A 19,150-nucleotide genomic window follows, 5' to 3' on the forward strand; every position below is an offset into this window, starting at 1 on the left:
AATGTGTAAATCAAATGTAGAAAGTAAACATCTAGAAAAAACACTGACTGAGAGGCTGAGGTAAAGCACCAATGAACCAACGATCTGAATTTTCAAATAAATACTCGAAGCTGATTGGTCAAAGAGATCGAAACTAGAAATTGTCCAACATGGCCGATTTTGATACAGATGATTTAGAATACAGAGAAACTGATGTCTGATAATCCGTGTATCATTCGTTAATTTGTTTTTCAATATAAAAACAAAAATAAGAAAACCAAACCGTTTTCTTCATTATTTGTCTCCAAAACCAAAATGAAAAAACAAATAATGATTCGTTTTTTCAGTTTTCAATTTTGTGTTAAAATGAAGAATGGAAAAAACGGATAACGGCCGTTTCCCTTTAACGTGACTTCTGTGACTGCGATGTCGGACTTTTGCAACGCATACAGACTGAACCAGGACTGATCCAGGTTCGGGACCAGACCAGAATCAGATCGGGTATGAGACTAGGACCAGACCGGGACTGAGACCAGGACCAGACCGGAGGCTCAGAGCCCACGGCAGGGCTGGAACTCAAATCTGAGGCTCGGACCCTGCGGAGGTTTGGAGTCAAAGCTCGGAGTCTGCTCTGGTCCCGGACCTGGATCAGTCCTGGTTCAGTCCGTATGCGGTGCAAAAGTCCGGAATCGCAGTCACAGAAGTCATGTAAACGGGAAACGGACGTTATCCGTTTTTTCCTTTCTTCATTTAAAAACAAAATCGAAAACTGAAAAAAATTTATCATTATCCATCTTCTCATTTTGGTTTTGGAGACAAATAATGAAGAAAACTGTTGCTTTTACATTTTCTTATTTTTGGTTTTATATTGAAAAAGGAATGAACGAATAATACACCGATTGCTGATAAACTTTGCCGATATACAGGCTTGATTTTTATTATTTTCGCCAAATTATGTAGGTTAATTGTAATAAAAAAATTTTAAAAAAGAGAGAGAGAGCTGTGTAGTCACGTTTTGTGCGGCTATCTCTTTGTGTTTAAGTGTTTATATAAAAGTTTTGTGTGTAGTTTTTGGCAGTAGATCAACCAAAACAAAAAATCTGAACTGATATACAAAAAAGTCAAAATATCAGTCATAAATATCAGTCTGTAACAGAAAAGTGTAATCCAAATAATAGGAACATTGTGTGAAAAGCAATAACATTTTCTCATGATAAGAAGATAGAAAAGTTACATAATGCACCTTTAAGCCACATACAACTCTACTGTAATATTAAAAAACTAACAAAAATCACACTGAAACTTGGATTCACATTTTTAGATGCAGTGGTTGTGAAGGGCAACAAATGAACCAGAATGCAAATGTAGTTTATAAATGAAATTGTTTTATATTTTTTAGACTTTTGAAACATGTTATAATGTTGTCCCCTCATCTAACACACACCTGGACTTTTTTTGTTTCATTCACTCTTGTTTCATTAATCCTTTTATCTAAAGCACTCAAAAATGCTCAGTTTGAATTTGCCCAGATTGTTGCGTCATAGATAAAACTCCAAACTCTTATGCAGTTTTTCAGCCCATAAACCATCACTGGACTCATTTTGCATTCATAGATGAAGGGGGCATGTACCGTATTTTTCAGATTACAAGTCGCACCGGGCTATAAGTCACACTTTCTGGTGGAAATTGATTTTATAAAATCAGAAACCAGGAGCCGACATTTCATCTTGAAAGGCAAGTTCTAGTAAAAACAATAGAACAGTGAACAACAGGCTGAATAGGCGTCTGGTATGTTAACATAACATATTAAAAGTTATTCAGATAACTAGAGCATAAACAACAGAACATAACTCTCCATCTCACTCCAAATCACTAAATCTATTGATTTTTTCATCGTTGATGTCACTTCTGAGCAACTCGGCGACCTCCGGAGTTAAACAGAACGCCGCTTCCTCTTCTGTGTAGCTGTAGTCAGACTCGTTTCCAGTTAGAATTATTCTGGACTTTCTGAATCCCGACAGGATGGTTTCGGTGTCACTGAAGTCCGGGCTTTGTCCATCTATCCAGTGACTTCAGGAAAGTTTCATGGTTTCATCCTCCCAGTTGCCGTGAAGCTGTGTTCTTCATCCCCGATTTCCGCCAGTCCCTCACAAGTTTCTCACTCACTCCAAACTTTTTTCTGCTGCTCGATTATCATTTTCAGCTGCATATTTCTCTACTTGCAGCAGGACAGAGGCTCTTTCTGCAGGAGACATGTGTTGAAAACTGACATACAAGCCTAGAGTTTCCTCCCAGTGTGAAAATTTTGATACATAAGTTGCACCGGAGTCACAGGAAACCCCCAAACCATGAAAAAATGCGACTTATAATCCGAAAAATACGGTATTATCTTCTATCATATTATTAGATCTTGCATTCTATTTGATTCATTTGACTCATTTGACCCTTCACAGCCACTGTCCGACATTGTCTCATTTCACCAGATCGCGCTCACCTGTTTCCATCGTCCTCTGTTACACACTGCATTCTCATCTGAAGTATTATTTTTCATGTATTTACCACAAATAGCCTTCACAAAGCACACGTGTTCCTTCATGTTTTCATTTACATCACGTCTGGGCTGGTTTAGAGTCACATGAAAACGATGTAGAGAAGCTTGTTTGTTACATTCTGCTGTGTATTTAATGGCACTGCATATATTCTGAAACACCCCATGTGATCTGAACCAGTCTTTCAAACTTCACACGCCCGGAGTTGGACCAAAATTCCATAAAAAATAGCTTACAGAAGGAATTCAGGAACCCTTTTTCTCAAACTTTAATGGTCTGTGAGGAGTTTAATACACTTACAAGGCCCTGTACCTGATTTTTGTCCATGGATTTGAGCAAAACTCGTCTTTTCTCAGCACAGATTTATCGTATAAGCAGCTCTTGACGTCAAAATAAAACTTGTCTGCACCCAATTATGAAGCATTTAACCAGGAATTGTTGTAGTAGTTGTTGTTAACTTCACAAAAACTCTACTCTGGTCTTTGAAATTTGTGAAAAGAGATTAAAAACTCATCGTGGTGAATCATTAGGGTGCTCTGAATGCAAAAAGTAAATGAGGGATAACACTGAAAACTGTTTTAAATTGACTAGTTCTGTTTTTTGTGTCATGTAAAAATCAGGTACAGCGTCTTTAATGGGTTGTTAAAGGGATAGTCCAGTTATTTTGCATTTTCTGTCTATGAACCAGTGCAGCTTCAGATGGAAAAGCAGGAGCGTTCACGTTGTTTTGCAGAAAAATTTAAGAAAAACTGAGGAATTTCCCAACAGTTTGAATACACACTTGCTTAATATTTGGTCACAAATATGGCTGCATACGAGGGAAAAAGAAAAAAGAAAATCACGATGACTTCTGCAGAATCATCTGAGGAGACAGAAAAGTGATTTTGTTTATAAATGACACAGGAAATTCAAAAAGACGGTTGTTCATTTCACTTGTGTCACTGAAATCAATCTGATTGGACCAGTGGTGGAATTTAACGAAGTACAAGTAGTAAAATATTGTACTTAAGTAAAGTACAGATGCCTAAAAATCCTACTTAAGTACATTTTAGTGGATACGTTTTTACTTTTACTTTTCACTACATTTGAGAGCAGGTTGTAGACAATTTGTTCCGTCAGATTTAGAATTTTAAATGCCGCTAAATTTCTCACTTCAGCTCTGAAAAAAGATGTTTCAATAATTTTTTTTCTGAATTTTAGTGGCTGAAATTCTAATTATACATTTTCAGGATCATTGTTGAATCTGAGGGCTTGAAAATATTTGTGCTGAATATTTATTTATTGGATTTTAAACATGTACACTTAAAATTTCACCAGCTGCTATTTAGAATAAAAATAATTCAAACACATTAAAAAATTCAAAGTGAGAAATTCAAGAGCATTTAAAAAAAAATAATACAAAAAATCTGATGAAACTAATTATCTCCCAGAACTCCACTACATTTTTTGAACAGAAATAAAAAGTAAAAGTATTTCTTATTACTGGGACCTGTTGAAAAGGCTGAAAGTTTATTTTTAACACATAATGGAATGTATTGAAGTACATGTAGTAAAATATTGTACTCAAGTAAAGTACAGATACCTAAAAATTCAACTTTTTACAGTGGATACTTTTTACTTTTACTTCACTACATTTGAGAGCGGGTATCTGTACTTTCTACTCCACTACATTTTTGAACAGGATTGAAAAGTAAAAGTATTTTTTTACGTTTTTGGGAAGGTTTATTTTAACACAAAATTTGAGCAAAAAACTAAAATATACAAAGCAAAACACCTGGGGGAAAAAAATCGATTAAATTGTTTCTGAAATTAGTACACTTGAAGCTTTATAAAGACCTCAAAATCTGCATGAAATACTTTAACTTTTTGCTCTTTAAGTACATTTTTTAAACAGGTGCTTATAATACTTTTACTTAGGTAGAATTTTTCATATGATACTTTTTACTTTTACTTTAGTATTTTTTGCTCTGGTATCTGTACTTTTACTTAAGTAACAAAATCAAGTACTTCTTCCACCACTGTGATCTTGTACCAGCTCTATTTACTACAAGAACCCAAACTTGAACCTCGTTGCTCCTGCTGTTTCCCTAAATTGCAAATATCTGGATCGTTACTTTTAACAGTGACTTTTCAGCTCACACTCCCCAATCAAAATGTTCCGCACTATCCCTTTAACACTCATGAAACACTGTAAGCAGATGGGCCCAGGACCAAGGCACGGTGCCAGTATCTTGTGTGTGAAAGTGGAACTCTTTTTTTTAAAAACACTGGTTAAGTCCCTGTTTAAATCTAGTCCTGAAGAAGCACCCAGATCCACAAGTCCAGCACTCTGCAGGTTTTTCTCTCATCAGCTCATCCCAGAATCTCAGACAGGTCAGAGGAGGGGACACGACTCGAGAAGGGATTAAAAAGAGAGACTATATTACTCTGTTTTCTAGGGATGCAATGATACAGTTTTCCCACGATTCGATACGTATCTCAATACACACGTCACAATTTTGATTTGATTTCGATACGCTTTCAGACGCAAAAAAATGTGTATAATATAGAAACACTAAGGCTACGTTTACACTGAAATGAATCCGTGTATGACCGTATCGGACACGATCTGCATCCAGACACGTCGTTTCTGTGTCCGCAATCCTTCCCTGTCCACACAGCTTTGAGCATATTTGTTTACGTTTTACAGAAACTAAACTTAAAACCCTCATTTGCATAAACTGCGCGCTCAAAAACAGCTCGATATTGTGCGCTGATGCGGTTCAGCTTCTGTCGGACAAAAGCACACGACTCAGTGGAATATGAATGTTTTTTTCTGTGACAGAGGGGTGTTCTGCTGATGGTGAGTCTGTCCTGTGCTTCTGTCGTGTTGTAGATGGTTCACGTGAAACTTTTCAGAGATTATACGTCTGCAGGTCGTACACACAGACACACGTTTATATGAATGGACATATATTCTTGCCTCTTAGCGTGTTGGCTGTGACGCATAAACCTACATCAGAGTATTAACGTTTTCAGGCGTCCACGCAGTGCCGGATCAGATCTGTAAGATGAATTTGTGGGAGGTGGCAGTACCAGATCGTTTCATCTCTGGAGCTGTTTTCATTCGGATTAGTGTGAAGGAACACTGCATCCACAACGAAAACGACTCGAATATGGACTAGTGTGGACGGGGCCTATGACGTTAATGAAATAATACATACATGATACACAATACTTTCTGAACACTCTGAAAACTGTGGTATATTACATAGAAATGTCTCAACAGACTGTTTGCTGAGTAAAACTAATGAGATAGAATCTGAGAAAAAGACTGTGTATATCGTGAGTCACATTGCGAGTGCGTACATGAGCACATTTGATTAAAGCCGATGTAAAGACAAAAGCGATTCTAAAGCTGTGTAGCTGGAAGTCCCTATGGAGCGGTTTAGAGGATCCCACATTCCCCTTTTGGACCAAAATAAATGAAAACAAATGGCACATCGAGGGAACATGTGTATCGAATCGTGAGATAAGTATCGAAGGATTCAATATTACATTGAATATTGTTGCATCCCAACTGTTTTCTGATCTATTAAAATGTTGTGTCCTCATCAAAAACAGACCTGGAGTTGTGTTTTGTTTCATTCACACATGTTGGAGTAATCCTGTATTATTAGTCTGTTTACATCTCCAAAGCTCAAAACGCTCTGTTCCACCTTGTGGTGATGAACCATTTAAAGCCCAATTTATGGTCGTGGGTCAAATGGTCTTGAGCATCTACGTCGACCCACATGCACCTCAGAAATGTTTTAACTATGTGTAGAACTGATGCAAACAATAAGGGAAAGCGACGCAGACAATAAGAGCTGTGATTGGTCCAGGGCTCCCACTCTTTTTCACTGACAAAATTTCTAAACTTTTCCATGATTTTTCATGACCTAAAGTGAATTTTTCATGACTTTACGGCACCTACATGTGTAGAATTGATCAGAGTTTTAGCGCTAAAAGATGAAATGTTAACTCTTTCCACTCACCTTATGGTTTGGGATTATAGTTTTTAACATTCAGAATCCTGTCAGTGCATTTATTGTCGTCTCTTTTAAACAAAAGCCGCAGATGTTCAGAAATAATCAGAATAGCCTAATGAGAACTTAACAGAACGCTGGAGTTACGTGAAAGAAATACTAAAATTCCATGACTTTCCTCGGCCTGGAAAATTACATTTTCATTCTATCTACCCATCTACCTATTACTTTTCCAGGATTTCCATGACTGTGGGAACCCTGTTGGTCCTCACTACATTTCTGGTACTCCGCTTTCCCGCTTCATTTTGTAAACACGAACACCATTTTTAAATCCTAGTCTCCTAGCATTGTGACGATTACTTCGCAGCACACAGACCTTGACGCAGAACCATAAATCAAAAACGACGGCAGCAGTGTGCGTTGAGTCGACACAGAACTATAAAACGGCTTTAACTTTTAACTTTAGTTAAGTCGATATTAGCAATTCCAGGGTTGAAATTATCCAAATGAATCTAGTGAAGGTGTACGGAGTTTAAAAATTTGACAGAGCACCTCCTGTATTACCACATGACATCACAAGGTGGAACAGAGTGTTTTTAGTTTGAGAGAAGAACTCAACCTAAATCTGCAGGGTTTGTGTGTTAAACGTAAAATGTGTGAATGACACAAAAACTCCAGGTCTCTGTGTGACGAGGAAATTTCAGCATTTTGGCTTCTAAACCAAATGTATCCCATTCATTATGTTTTAATTTCTTCACATTTTTGCATGATCATTATTCATTATATCATTATTCACATTTTTATTATCATGAACATTTTCGTTGGACTCAAAAACTTTTAAACACTTTGAGCTCTCCCCTCCTCTTGCCTGTCAGCATCTGCTCTTCGTCTTTGGTCTTCACCGCTCCCGTTTCGAAGACTAGCCTCCACTCAGCTCCAGCTCGTGTCGTACTGCGTCCATCCTTCGGGGGGCGCCAGGTACACCCTCCTCCCCCTGTACAGGAAGCCCACCACGCCCCTGTATCCTGTCCGTGGCACTCCCGACTTCAAATCGTCCATGGCTCCCAAATTTCGCGCGAAAACTTTAAAACTATCCCGGCTCGAGTACTGCACCCTGTACGGACCAGGTTCCTTCAGCTTGCCCCCCTGCAGCTCCTCGATCCTCACCAAGGGGGCGCTGTAGACCTCTATAATAAACTTCTCGTCATATTTGTTCTTCAGTAAATACGATAAATCCTGCTTGGTAAAAGGCACGAATTCAGTGTTTAGCTTGATGTAGCGTAAATACTGGTCGAAGAACTGACCTAAGCTAACGCCCTTTCTTCCAAACGTTATGGTTCTGGAGATTTCGGGCCGGACGCAGGATCTGTCTCGGCGCTGCTCGGGCTGCCTCATCCAGTCGTCCCAGAACGCGGTGGGCCATTTGGGCTCGAGCTCCGCCCACAGGTCCCGGAGCAGCATCCAGCCCAGGCCGGGGAAGAAGTCTGTGCGGTGGAGCAGGTGGGCTTTGGAGGGGTCCACCAGCGCGTCCCGTCCGTTATCGTTCCACGCCGACACGCACCACAGGGAGGCGTCGTCGCGCAGGATGGGGTAGAGCGCGCGGAAGTACTCGAAGAAGTCTGGCGCCACCTGTTGGAGGAGAACAGAACGGAAAAAATAACATTGAGAGATCAGTTTTATGTCACAGATGAGCCTGTTTCTGTCAAACATCGTATCGTCTTTGCACTGTTTTCTTTAAGACGTCTTGTACATAACTGTGGTAGATTGTATTTATATTATTATTAGGGATGTAACGATATCCAAATCTCTCGGTACGATATTCTCATGATAACCCGTGTATCATTCGTTCATGTGTTTTTCAATACCAAAAATAAGAAAACGAAAAAACAACTATTTTCTTCATTATTTGTCTCCAAAACCAAAATGAAAAAACAGATAATGATTTGTTTTTTCAGTTTTCGATTTTGTGTTTTAATGAATAATGGAAAAAACAGATAACAGTTGTTTCCTGTTTCCGTGACTTAAACTGTGATGCTGGACTGAACCAGGACTGAACCAGGACTGAACCAGGACTGAACGAGGACTGAACCAGGACTGAACCAGGATTAAACCATTTTCAGTCCTGGTCTGGTCCCAGTCTCAATCACACTCTGGTCCCGGCCTCTGTCCCGGTCCCACCCTCAGTCACGGCCTCAATCACGGCCTGGTCCCACAGTCCCGGTCCCAGTCCCAGTCCCAGTCCCGGCCCAGGTCCCAGTCCCGGTCCCAGTCCCAGGTCCCAGTCCCGGTCCCAGTCCCAGCCTCAGCCCCGGCCTCAATCACAGTCTGGTCCGGCCTCGTCCCCGGCCTCGATCCCGGCCTCGGTCCCAGTCTCGGTCCCAGTCTCGGTCCCAGTCTCGGTCCCAGTCTCGGTCCCAGTCCCAGGCCTCAATTCCAGTCCCGGCCTCAGTCCCCGCCTAAATTCTCACCAAAATAACGAAGATGTGAAAATGCTGAACTTCTGCACCGTATATGGACTGAACCAGGTCTAATCTTGAACTAGGACTTCGAATCTAGGACCGCCCCTGAGAGAACCCCAAGCCCATGGAGCAGGGTGTCCTCAAAGCTCGATCGGGCCCGTCTTGACATTTGGGAACCGTAACGATGGCGTTTCACCGATACTGATATCGCGGTGACTTTAGCAAATTTGTACAAAGAAAAACAAAAAATCCACCACTTCAATCCAGGTTAAAAAGCATTGGGACGCACGTTACTGACATTTGTACCGAGTAAAATATTTATTCATAACTCATTACTCCCAACACTGTCCACACACTCTCCAACTCTGTAATGCTCTACTGGAGCTTGAGTTTGACCGTGAAGGAGAAACCAGGCCTTTTCAGACAGAAGCACACTGAACTGAGGCTGCATCTCAATTCTCCTTCCTCGCTTCCTTCTCTTTGACTCCTCTCCTCGATTCTGCAGTAAAGGGCTGAGGAAGTCCCGCCCACAGAGGAGACACAGCGAGGAGCGAGGATGTAAAGTAAACTCCTCACTCGGACCAATGAAGTTTGATTCTCTTATCTGATGTTTTCGAGGATCGAGGAGAGGAATCCAGGAGAAGGAAGCGAGGAGAGAGAAATGAGACGCGGCCGCAGAGTTAAACATCGTTACCACCATGACTGAGGAAGCCATTTGATGCTAAATACTTTGAATGGCTCATTAGCTCCGCGTATCCCCTCAGACTCCACACTCTATAGGCTCAGGGTCCCGGGATTCACAAAAGACGACTTCTCCCACTCGCGCCATAAAAAGACGATTTACAAAGAACTTCTGAAATCTCTTTTTTTTTTTTTACTTCATAGCATATTTCTTTATTATGACTGTTTTCAGCTTAAAACGATAAATCCATAGTGTGAAGTTAAATGTGTGGAAAAGTCTGTGCAGTGGAATTTTCCAAAGTTTAGCTTAAAGCCCTGTCCACGACCATGTATTTGAGTAAAATGTGTCTTGTCCCAGTACAGAAACATGAAATAAGCAGCTCTTAAGGTCAAAATAAGTCCGCATCTGATTAACTTTTTATTGTCCGATAATCAGGAATTGCAAATTAGCTTTTACCAAACAGTTTAAAATGAACTAGTTTTGATTTTCACATTTTTAAGAATGTAAAAATCAGGTACAGCGCCTTCAAAGATACATTACGTAATCTTATTGCCATATGTTTGTATCCATGGAGATGCCTTGCCTGGAATGTTCCACAGTATAGCATTTATTTAACTGATCCATCCTGCATTTCAATTCAATTTATAGTATTCTTTATCACTCAAAAACGCCTTGAAAATTCCTGCAGTCTTTCTGCAGACACACAAGCCTTTCCACTAGGGATGGGCATGATCAGTTGACTAATTGATAATTAATCATGAAGAATTTTGCCGATTACATTTTTAATCGACAAACCAAATGTAGGTTGCTGTGCATGAGGAGGCGAGGCTGTGTCTGACACAAACACTGGAGTTGCGGGTCTCACAGTCCCACGTTTGGGCTCAGTGTTTACATGCACATCAGTGTCCCGGTTTCGTCACGGTGCATCTATACGCCGGTTACTGCAACATAAAGAGCTGCGCTAAACCTGCACACGTCTGATCTCTGAAAACATGAACCATCTACAACACGACACAAACAGAACAGACTCACCATCATCACCATCAACATCAACATCCTCTCTGTCACACAAAGAACACTCATATTCCACTGAGTCGTGTCCTTTAGTCCGACAGAAGCTGAACCGCATCAGTGCACAAAAAAAAGCTGCTTTTTTAAACTTGTAGTTTATCCAAATGAGCCATGTTTTTTAAAGTTCTGTTTGTGTAAAAAGTAAACAAATGTGTCAAAGCTGCATTAAACACATTATAATGTCAAACGGGCTGATGTGGCTCTACAGTGTTTACGGTTTATATGTTGTAAAGTTGAGTTTATTTATGCAGATTAGTAATAATAATGATGATAATTTTAATATAAGAACACAAATGATGTTGAAAAACGATCGTTAATTCTCCCGATGATCGATTAAGAAAATTTTATCGAATGCCCATCCCTACTTTCCACAGATCTGACTTGTCCAGGTGAGCTACCAAACCAGTGTGGCCTCCTAGCACCTGGAGGCCAGGATATGTTTTATAAATCACATGTGGACGTCAATTTTCTCAGAAACTGCATCATGTAAAAATATAATTTGTTTTTGCATTCATCAGGTCCCAATCAGCCCAAATAGTGAAGAGAAATCAATACACACATGCATGAGTTCGGGTCCTAGGAGGTTAATGCAATATTTTAGAACATTCCAGGCAAAACACCATGGAGACGAGCAGGTGCGACCCTGCCACAGAGAGTGTCCTGGGTCAGATGGTCTGGTCACCACCACCTAAACCAGCCAAAGTCCTCCCAAAGTCCAGCCAAAGCAAACAAGAGGAGCAGGTCTGGTGATCCCGCAGAGAAACAGCAGGGGGCAGCTTACATAACCAAGTCCAGTCTCCCTCTGGGCTGCACAAGTACACGCAATATACTAGTAAAACTCCCATTACACTTTTGTGATTTTTTTTTATGGGTTTCGAGTATAAACTGGTGCAGCCAAAAGTAAGAAACAGTACAAGAATGGTAAGGGGTTTAAATGTGCTATTTCTACAACTTCAACAATGGATTTATTGTTAATCATTTCCATTTTTATCTAATCAAAATCTCAATTTCTGTCTAAAATAGAGACGAGTTTCTTTTCCCCAAACCGTGCTCTACTTTTTTTTTTTTCCTGTGGTGAGCACAAAAGCAGCAGATTTATGGAGCCCTGTTCTTGCCTGGAGTCTTCACATTCTCTGCTGTCCGTGCCAACTCCTCTGCCATCTCCAAGGCTTTGTCCACGCAGATAACGTTACAACGCTAAAACATGCCAACGACAAAAGGACAATGGGGGACGTTAGGTCTGTGCCGCTAACAAATCCAGCTGTGGTTATCTGATTTCCAAACACACACACAGGGCTTTTCACTGCAAAAAGAACTTGAATTAAGAAAGTTTTTATCATGATTTGAGTTTATGTCACTTGACAAATAAAATGATTTACCAAAGAAACAAGACTTTTTGTACTTAAAATATGAAAATACAGACACAGAAAAACAACAACTCCTTGCTTAAAGAAGAAACAAAAAAGCTTGAATTAAAGGGTACATTAGGGCTCAACAAAAATCGCGACCTCAGACAACACGATTTTAGGAGCCATGTTTTTTTGCAATGCTCCTAAAGCCCAATTTTAAGGGTGAAGTATAGTTCTGCGTTGACTCAGCGCGTTTTCAATTTATGAATCTGCGGTGAGGTCTATGCGCCGCAAATTAATTCTGCACAACAACGCGAGGAGGCGAGGATTTAAAACTGGCATTTGTGTAAAGTTTAACAAGAACCACCTCCAACGCAACAGAAGAAAAGAACAGACTCACCATCATCAGCACATTCTCTGTCACAGAAAGAACACTCATATTCCACTAAGTCGTGTTCTTTAGTCTGACAGAAGCTGAACCGCATCAGCTGCACAAGGAAAGAGCTGTTTTTTCAGCACTTATAGTTTATGCAAATTAGCCATGTGATTTTAAGTAAAACGTAAACAAATGTGCACAAATGGTCCAGGGTCAAATCATCAGTGCAGGACTTTGGTATGATTTTGAGCATTTTGAGCTTTGGAGATGTAGACAGACTAATAATAAGGATTACTGAAACGTTTGATGTAACAAAACACAACTCCAGGTCTGTTTTTGATGAGGAAGCAACATTATAATATTAATAAAAGCTCACAAGTCAATGAATGCAAATTATTGAACCTTAAAGAAAAAACACACTTCCACAGGTCATTTCAACTTGCCTCGATCTTGCTTTCTGCAGTGTTGAACTTGTTTAAAACTAAGTGTGGTAGTGAGAGAGGCTTAGAGAATTCACTGCAGGAGATTCTGTTCTGTTTTAGATTTAAAGAGGAAAACCACTGGGTTAAACAGAACACACCATCACCGAGTCAATATGTGAAACTAGGGCAGCACAATATATATATTTAAAAAAAGACTAGACTAAACTTGGAGATTGACAGATGGGACTTTTCGGGATCGATGGGCTCTATTCACACTTACGTCACAAAACCGGAAGACGTTTGGAAACATGCGGATGATGACTGAGGGCCTGTTTACACGACAATGCTTGCGGATAAAAGTTACAAAATATTTTATCGGAAGTGCCTTTCGTTTAGACGGTGATGGTGTTTTTGGGGCTTAACAATGCAAAAAACTGAAACCACCTTCTGGAGTGGAAAGCGTTCCCGTCTACACTGCCCAAGATGCAAAACTCTGGTCAAATCTGCTCAGGTCGCGAACACATTACACAGAAACAAACAGATGGCACGCATACCCAATCGAATTCCACACACTTTGCGTCACTGTATGCACACAGATTTCCTCCCCAAAATGCTTGTCTAAACGCGGATTAAAAAGTGAAAACGCGACGCCACTTTTGCGTCTTCTGTTCAGACCGTCATTATATAAACATAGCCTTATTTTGGGCTCTCTTGGGACAAAATCTGGGAAAACCGAGAAAAATGGCCCAGTTTTCTTCATCTAGATGTCATTGTATTCTTAGTTTTTTTTTTTTTATTGCCTATTCATTTATGTATTATAATTTGTCTAACTTAAAAAAATATGCCATTGTAGCTTTCTGTTATGTTCGTCAAATCGACAGTTCCAGTCAGCTGCCTGTAAGTGACACCGAAGACGCAATTAGAGTCCTGTCCTCTATGGAAAGCTTTGACAAGTTGTGAAGACACTGCTGCTGAATCCACAGTTTTATCACATGCTCACTGTCGCTAACTACACCGGAAGTCGTCATCCGCGTGTTTCCAGAGTCTTATGGTAAGTGTTAATAGAGCTTATACTATTTTTTGTTTGTTTGTTGTACGCTCTGTTAATATATTGAGGCGAACAGATTTTCAAACATTTCCCAAAATTATTAGAATATGAAATTACTATTAACTGTTGTATTACTTATCATGGGGTTGCAGATCTCGACAGCAAGTAAAAACTCACTTGGCATTTTGTTCGAGGGCGGAGCTTAGCGTTCCATGTCAATCAGTATTTTAAAAGGAGAATAAGTTAATGTCATAATCAACAGGTGTAATTACAGCAAACATTAAGTTTCAGCCACAGTAACAGTTTTTTTTATTTGTTCAGTACAGTTAATTATAATACATTTATTTATTTATAATTTTCTTTTGTCAAAAAATGTCAGCTCAGTTTTACCAAGACAATGTGAGCAAACTTAAGTAAAAACCTTAAATCACTCAATCTTTATTTATAGAGCCCTTTAGAACACTGAAGGTTCCCAAAGTGCTTTTCCAATAAAATCAACATTATAGAAACATGCAAAACATTAAACAGTAAAATAAACTTACCTGTTCTTAAACCTAACCCTGATACTGATCATAAACTGGACTAGAGTGCGTCACCCACAGCGTTCAGCTTCAGTCAAATGAAGCTCACTGATGCTTGCGGTTACAAATTTGGAGTTAGAAATAGGACTTTTTTTAAACGGACTTACATACCAGAATCATGTAGAGCAGGTTAATACAAATATTTTGGTCTTAAAACATGAGAAAGGGGTCAGAATGAGCTGGAAAAGCCGCACACGAACATCTATGACAGATTATGATCGTAACCTTAACCTGATTGCATTTTTGTCAGTGCATTTTTTCACATTTTTGAGTCTAACCACAAACACAAAGTGCCTGTTGTTTGGTGTAACTTTGTTTGGGGGGAAATGCCACTCAGATGAATCAACAGAAAGACAAAGAAAAGCTGGATGTGTTTTTGTTCGATGTCTAAATTCAGCTTTGTCTTGTGAAAAAGTCAGGTTTTTTTTAGACTTCACAGCAGCAGCTCAGTTGAACAGGAATATACTGTTTAAAAGTGGGTTGCCATGGTTGAAATAAAATGTTAAATCTCACTCCTGGATGAAATTCCGAGCTTTTAGAGAGTCCCAAATCCAGAGAATCGATTCTAAGCTCACTGGAGTCAATGCCCCATGTTATAATGTTGTTACCTCCTCAAAAACATACCTGGAGCACTTTCTATATTCCTCATCACAAGTTGGAACAGATTGTTTTCAGTCTGAGAGAATAACTCAGCCTAAATATGCAGGATTTGTGTGTTAAACATGTGTGAATGAAACAAAACACAACTCCATGTCTGTTTTTGATGAGGAAAATGCATTATAACAGATCAGGAAAATAGCGTAATATGGGCCTTTTATGCATCGTTACTGAACAGCAGATTTGTTTTCTCATTTTGAGTAGCACTATTTTAACACCAGCCGTAGTTTGACACGGGGAGGTGCTGATTGTCATACCAGCCGCTTCACACTTCACTGTTAACAGCCCATATCATGCTCCCAGGACACCAACACCACCGCTGCCTCTCCAAACCCAGAGGAACAAAGTGGGAGTCCTAGCACAGATCTTCAGAATGAAAAGCCTGGTTACAGCTGGATATGAAGTTTAATGCCTCAACAACCCCCAGCCCCCACTGCTTCAAATAAAGAGGAGCTGCATTGGCTCTGAGGTTGTGTACTTTTGACATTGTGTTACGTTGAGAATCCAGCCTCGTTTACACTGGTACGGTTCGCTTGGGGCGTTATGCAGGTCTAAGGCTACGTTTATATGATGACGGTCTGAACAGAAGATGTGAAAGTGGCATCGTGTCTTCACTTTTTATTCTGCGAACATACAGTGACGCAAAAGTGTGTAGAATTCGATTGGGTATGCATGCTAGGCGACTCGTGTGATGTATGTGATGTAAACATGTATGTGACCTGAGCAGATCTGACAAAAGTTTTGCGTCTTGGGCAGTGCAGACGGAAACGCTACAGCGGAGCTTATTCAACTTTTCCACTTTGGAGGGTGGTTTCAGATACTGACTTTTTAAGCCCCAAAAACGCTGTCACCGTCTAAACGAAAGGCACTTCCGATAAAATATTTTGTCGTTTTAACCCGCAAGAGTTCTTGTATAAACAGGCCCAAAAGCTGTGCAATTTTGATTGCAATTTCAAAATGATGTCAAACGATCTCCAAACTCATATAGTTGAGTTGAAACGATTTAGGTGCAGGTGAAAGTGAGGACCGGGGCGCGACAACTGTAGTTTTGAGAGGATTCACGTGGTGCCCCCATAAGCACTTGGTGACCTACGCACTGTGTGTAATGTGTATAATGTGAGCTACGGTACTGATTATAACCATAAATTCAGAGGAGGAGGAGCGTATCTCAGCAGGACTCACATCTGCCTCACTATTTAATAGATATTTCTGCCGCTGGACTTATTTTCTACACTAAAGCGTTAGTGCTGCTGCACGACATGTAAACAAACAGCGCTGTGTGACAACGTCATCGGCCGTGGCTCGGTTTGGTTGTGCAGGTGTGAGTGCGAAACATGGAACCCTACATAATCTTGACTTGAGCATGGCACGGTTCTAAAGTCCTAGTGTGAGTGCACCCTAAAGCTTAACAAAGTTTATTTTGAGATTTTTATATAAATAAGTATATTTATTTTTTTTTTTTTAAATATACAGTTTGTAGAACAGCTTATTTTGGATACATATATGTTTTTCTATGCCTTACTTCATGTTCAAAGTATATTTTATTCATTTTATGCTTTATACATTGCAAAAATGCTCTATGGTACATATTTGTAGCCTATATTTATTTTCTATTTGAAAGTTTTGCATAAATTATCAATAACAGAGAGAAATGCTGAATAAATGCATCCTGTAACTAAAAAATAATCATTTGAATAATCGTGATTTCAATATTGACCAAAATAATGGTGATAATGATTTTTTCCATAATTGAGCAGCCCTGCACAGGTCTATAAGACAAACCCAATGTCGTGAAATCGGCCTGCACCATGAGCCAGTGGATCGCTGTCAAAACATTACTGCTAAACTAAAGGATCATCAAAACTGATCGATGTTCAAATATAACTCAAAACAAATGTGCAGCAAATGAACCGGAGCCACAGCTGATCTTCACGTGGACTGACATCCGCTGACATTTCACTTTTGTTTTCTCCGTAAATGCAAAGATATTACCGCAGAGCACATGCTTTTGGCGGAGGATTATGGAGAACATTGGCTGGATCTTTAGCACACGTTTTGTTGTCACTGTAGCTGCTTTTTGGAACTACAGCATTTCAAGAAATCTGGCACTTTTTGGTCCAAGCCAAATGACACATGAATCTCAAGATAATTTTTCTCATGTGTGCAGAATCTTGTGGTAATTTTGACTCATGAAATCCTTGCCCATCCCAAGTAACTATAATAAAACTGTGACTTAAAAGGTGCATTGTGTAAAGTTACTGTTCTGCCTGGAATGTTCCAAAGTGTCACATACACAGCTGTACCTTACATTTATTCAATTATAGGGGCTTTTATAGCTTAAAAATACCTCTCATCTCCACAGATCTGACCTGTAACTTGGTTTGGCTTGGTTTGGTCTCCATGAAGATAGAAATGTTTAATACCAAACAGTGAAACAGCCCAAACAAAGCAAAAACATCTTCATGGAGAAAAGCTTTTGACGGACCCTCCACCAGAAAAGTTACACAACGCACCTTTAACTAACTGCAGTCTTTACAATATCCTTACGAAACAATGAAATTCAACAGGTCACACTTTGTAAAAACCCACTAACCCTGTCGTTTAGACTAGAGCTGTAGTCGACTCAAAAGGCGATGTGGCAAAAGCTATGAAAAGCATTACTTATTTCTATGTATCTTAACCAAACTACATAGGACGACACCTACAAGGGAGCTCATGCAAAAACTACTACAGTATTTTCCGGACTATTGAGTGCACCTGAATATTCACCGCATCAACGAAATTTTAACAAAATTTTAAAATTGAGCATATGTAGGCTGCATCTGAATACAAGCCTCAGGTGTCCACGTCTTCAAGAACGTTATCAAGGGCCATCTGCTTTTGTCGTCTTTTTGGATTGAGTCAGTTCGTCACGCTGCCGTCGCCAAAATCTCATCGACTCACTGATGTCGAGCTCATGTGCAGCAGCTCTGTTTCCTTCTTCCACAGACACATTAATCACCTTTAACTTAAAATCTGCATCGTCTGCAATTCTTCATGTGTTTTCCATGAGGAGGGTGTGTGTATGAAGCAAAATCAAATAACATCTTCCTCGGACCGTCTCTCCCCGCGCTCTACTGCACATGTCTCCTGCAGAAAGAGTCTCTATTCTGTCTGTATCATGTCAGTGTCTTGCAGAATTTCAGCAGATTTCAGACTCTCTCGAGGGCGGGGATAGTTCTGTCAGTCAGGTATGAGTGGATGTCCAACTACTGAAGTTTGAGACATTTCTTCTCGTTATTTACGCATACGGGTAAGACATTTCCCCCTCACTAATGTTCATTTAGGATCATAACTTATTTTATCACACGGTGATAAACTATTTGAGTGCACTGACAATATCACTAGCTTGTGTAACACAGACAGCGGCGTTTTCTGCACTCAGGCTGCGAGTATCCGCTGTGCTGCCAAACCATAAACCGTAAATATGAAAGGACAATGTGCCAAACAAAGAATCCGTCCATATATTAGCCGCATTGCCGCAAGTAGCGGCTTATAGTTTGGAATTTATGGTATTTATGCAAAAAATAATAATATTAGGAGTGAGCAACAATATATTTATATTAAGACTAGTGTTGTTCCGATACCATTTTCTGGGGATCTGATCCAATATGATACTTGGCCTTGATGTATTCGCTGATACAGACACCAGTCTGATACTGCAAAGTGGGAAATTTTGTTTAAAAAAATTAGTCTAAAAGACTATTTCTAAAGAAAAACTGCAAGAATAAATGTGTTTCTGAGGACTAAAGTATTTGGTAAATGTATAGTAATGCTGATTTAAGTATTTTTACCAGTTGTCGCTGTTGTCAGGCTGCACTGCAGTAGTGCAGTTATTTTACTAAGTTCAGCATCCACACTAAATGCTAAATGAAGCTATCAAAGAGGTAACACAAATGTCTTTTAGAGTTGTATCGGATCTGTAATTTGC

The 19,150-nt window shown here is 39.8% G+C and overlaps 1 protein-coding gene across 2 annotated transcripts in view; it reads right to left on the reverse strand.

Moving 5' to 3' along the window:
- Positions 1-414: 414 nt before the first annotated feature.
- The window catches only part of mgat1b (alpha-1,3-mannosyl-glycoprotein 2-beta-N-acetylglucosaminyltransferase b), a 55,272-nt gene continuing 36,536 nt past the window's right edge, over positions 415-19,150 (reverse strand). For both annotated transcript variants that reach the window (XM_055157447.1, XM_055157448.1), the window contains exon 3: positions 415-8,164. In XM_055157447.1, coding sequence (XP_055013422.1) covers positions 7,466-8,164 — 699 coding nt within the window. In that variant the 3' untranslated portion in view covers positions 415-7,465. The remainder of the gene's footprint in view (positions 8,165-19,150) is intronic.

The sequence above is a fragment of the Boleophthalmus pectinirostris genome, unplaced genomic scaffold (assembly GCF_026225935.1).
Source record: "Boleophthalmus pectinirostris isolate CB_2022bp ecotype Guang Dong unplaced genomic scaffold, ASM2622593v1 HiC_scaffold_21, whole genome shotgun sequence".
Taxonomy (NCBI): Eukaryota; Metazoa; Chordata; class Actinopteri; order Gobiiformes; family Gobiidae; genus Boleophthalmus; species Boleophthalmus pectinirostris.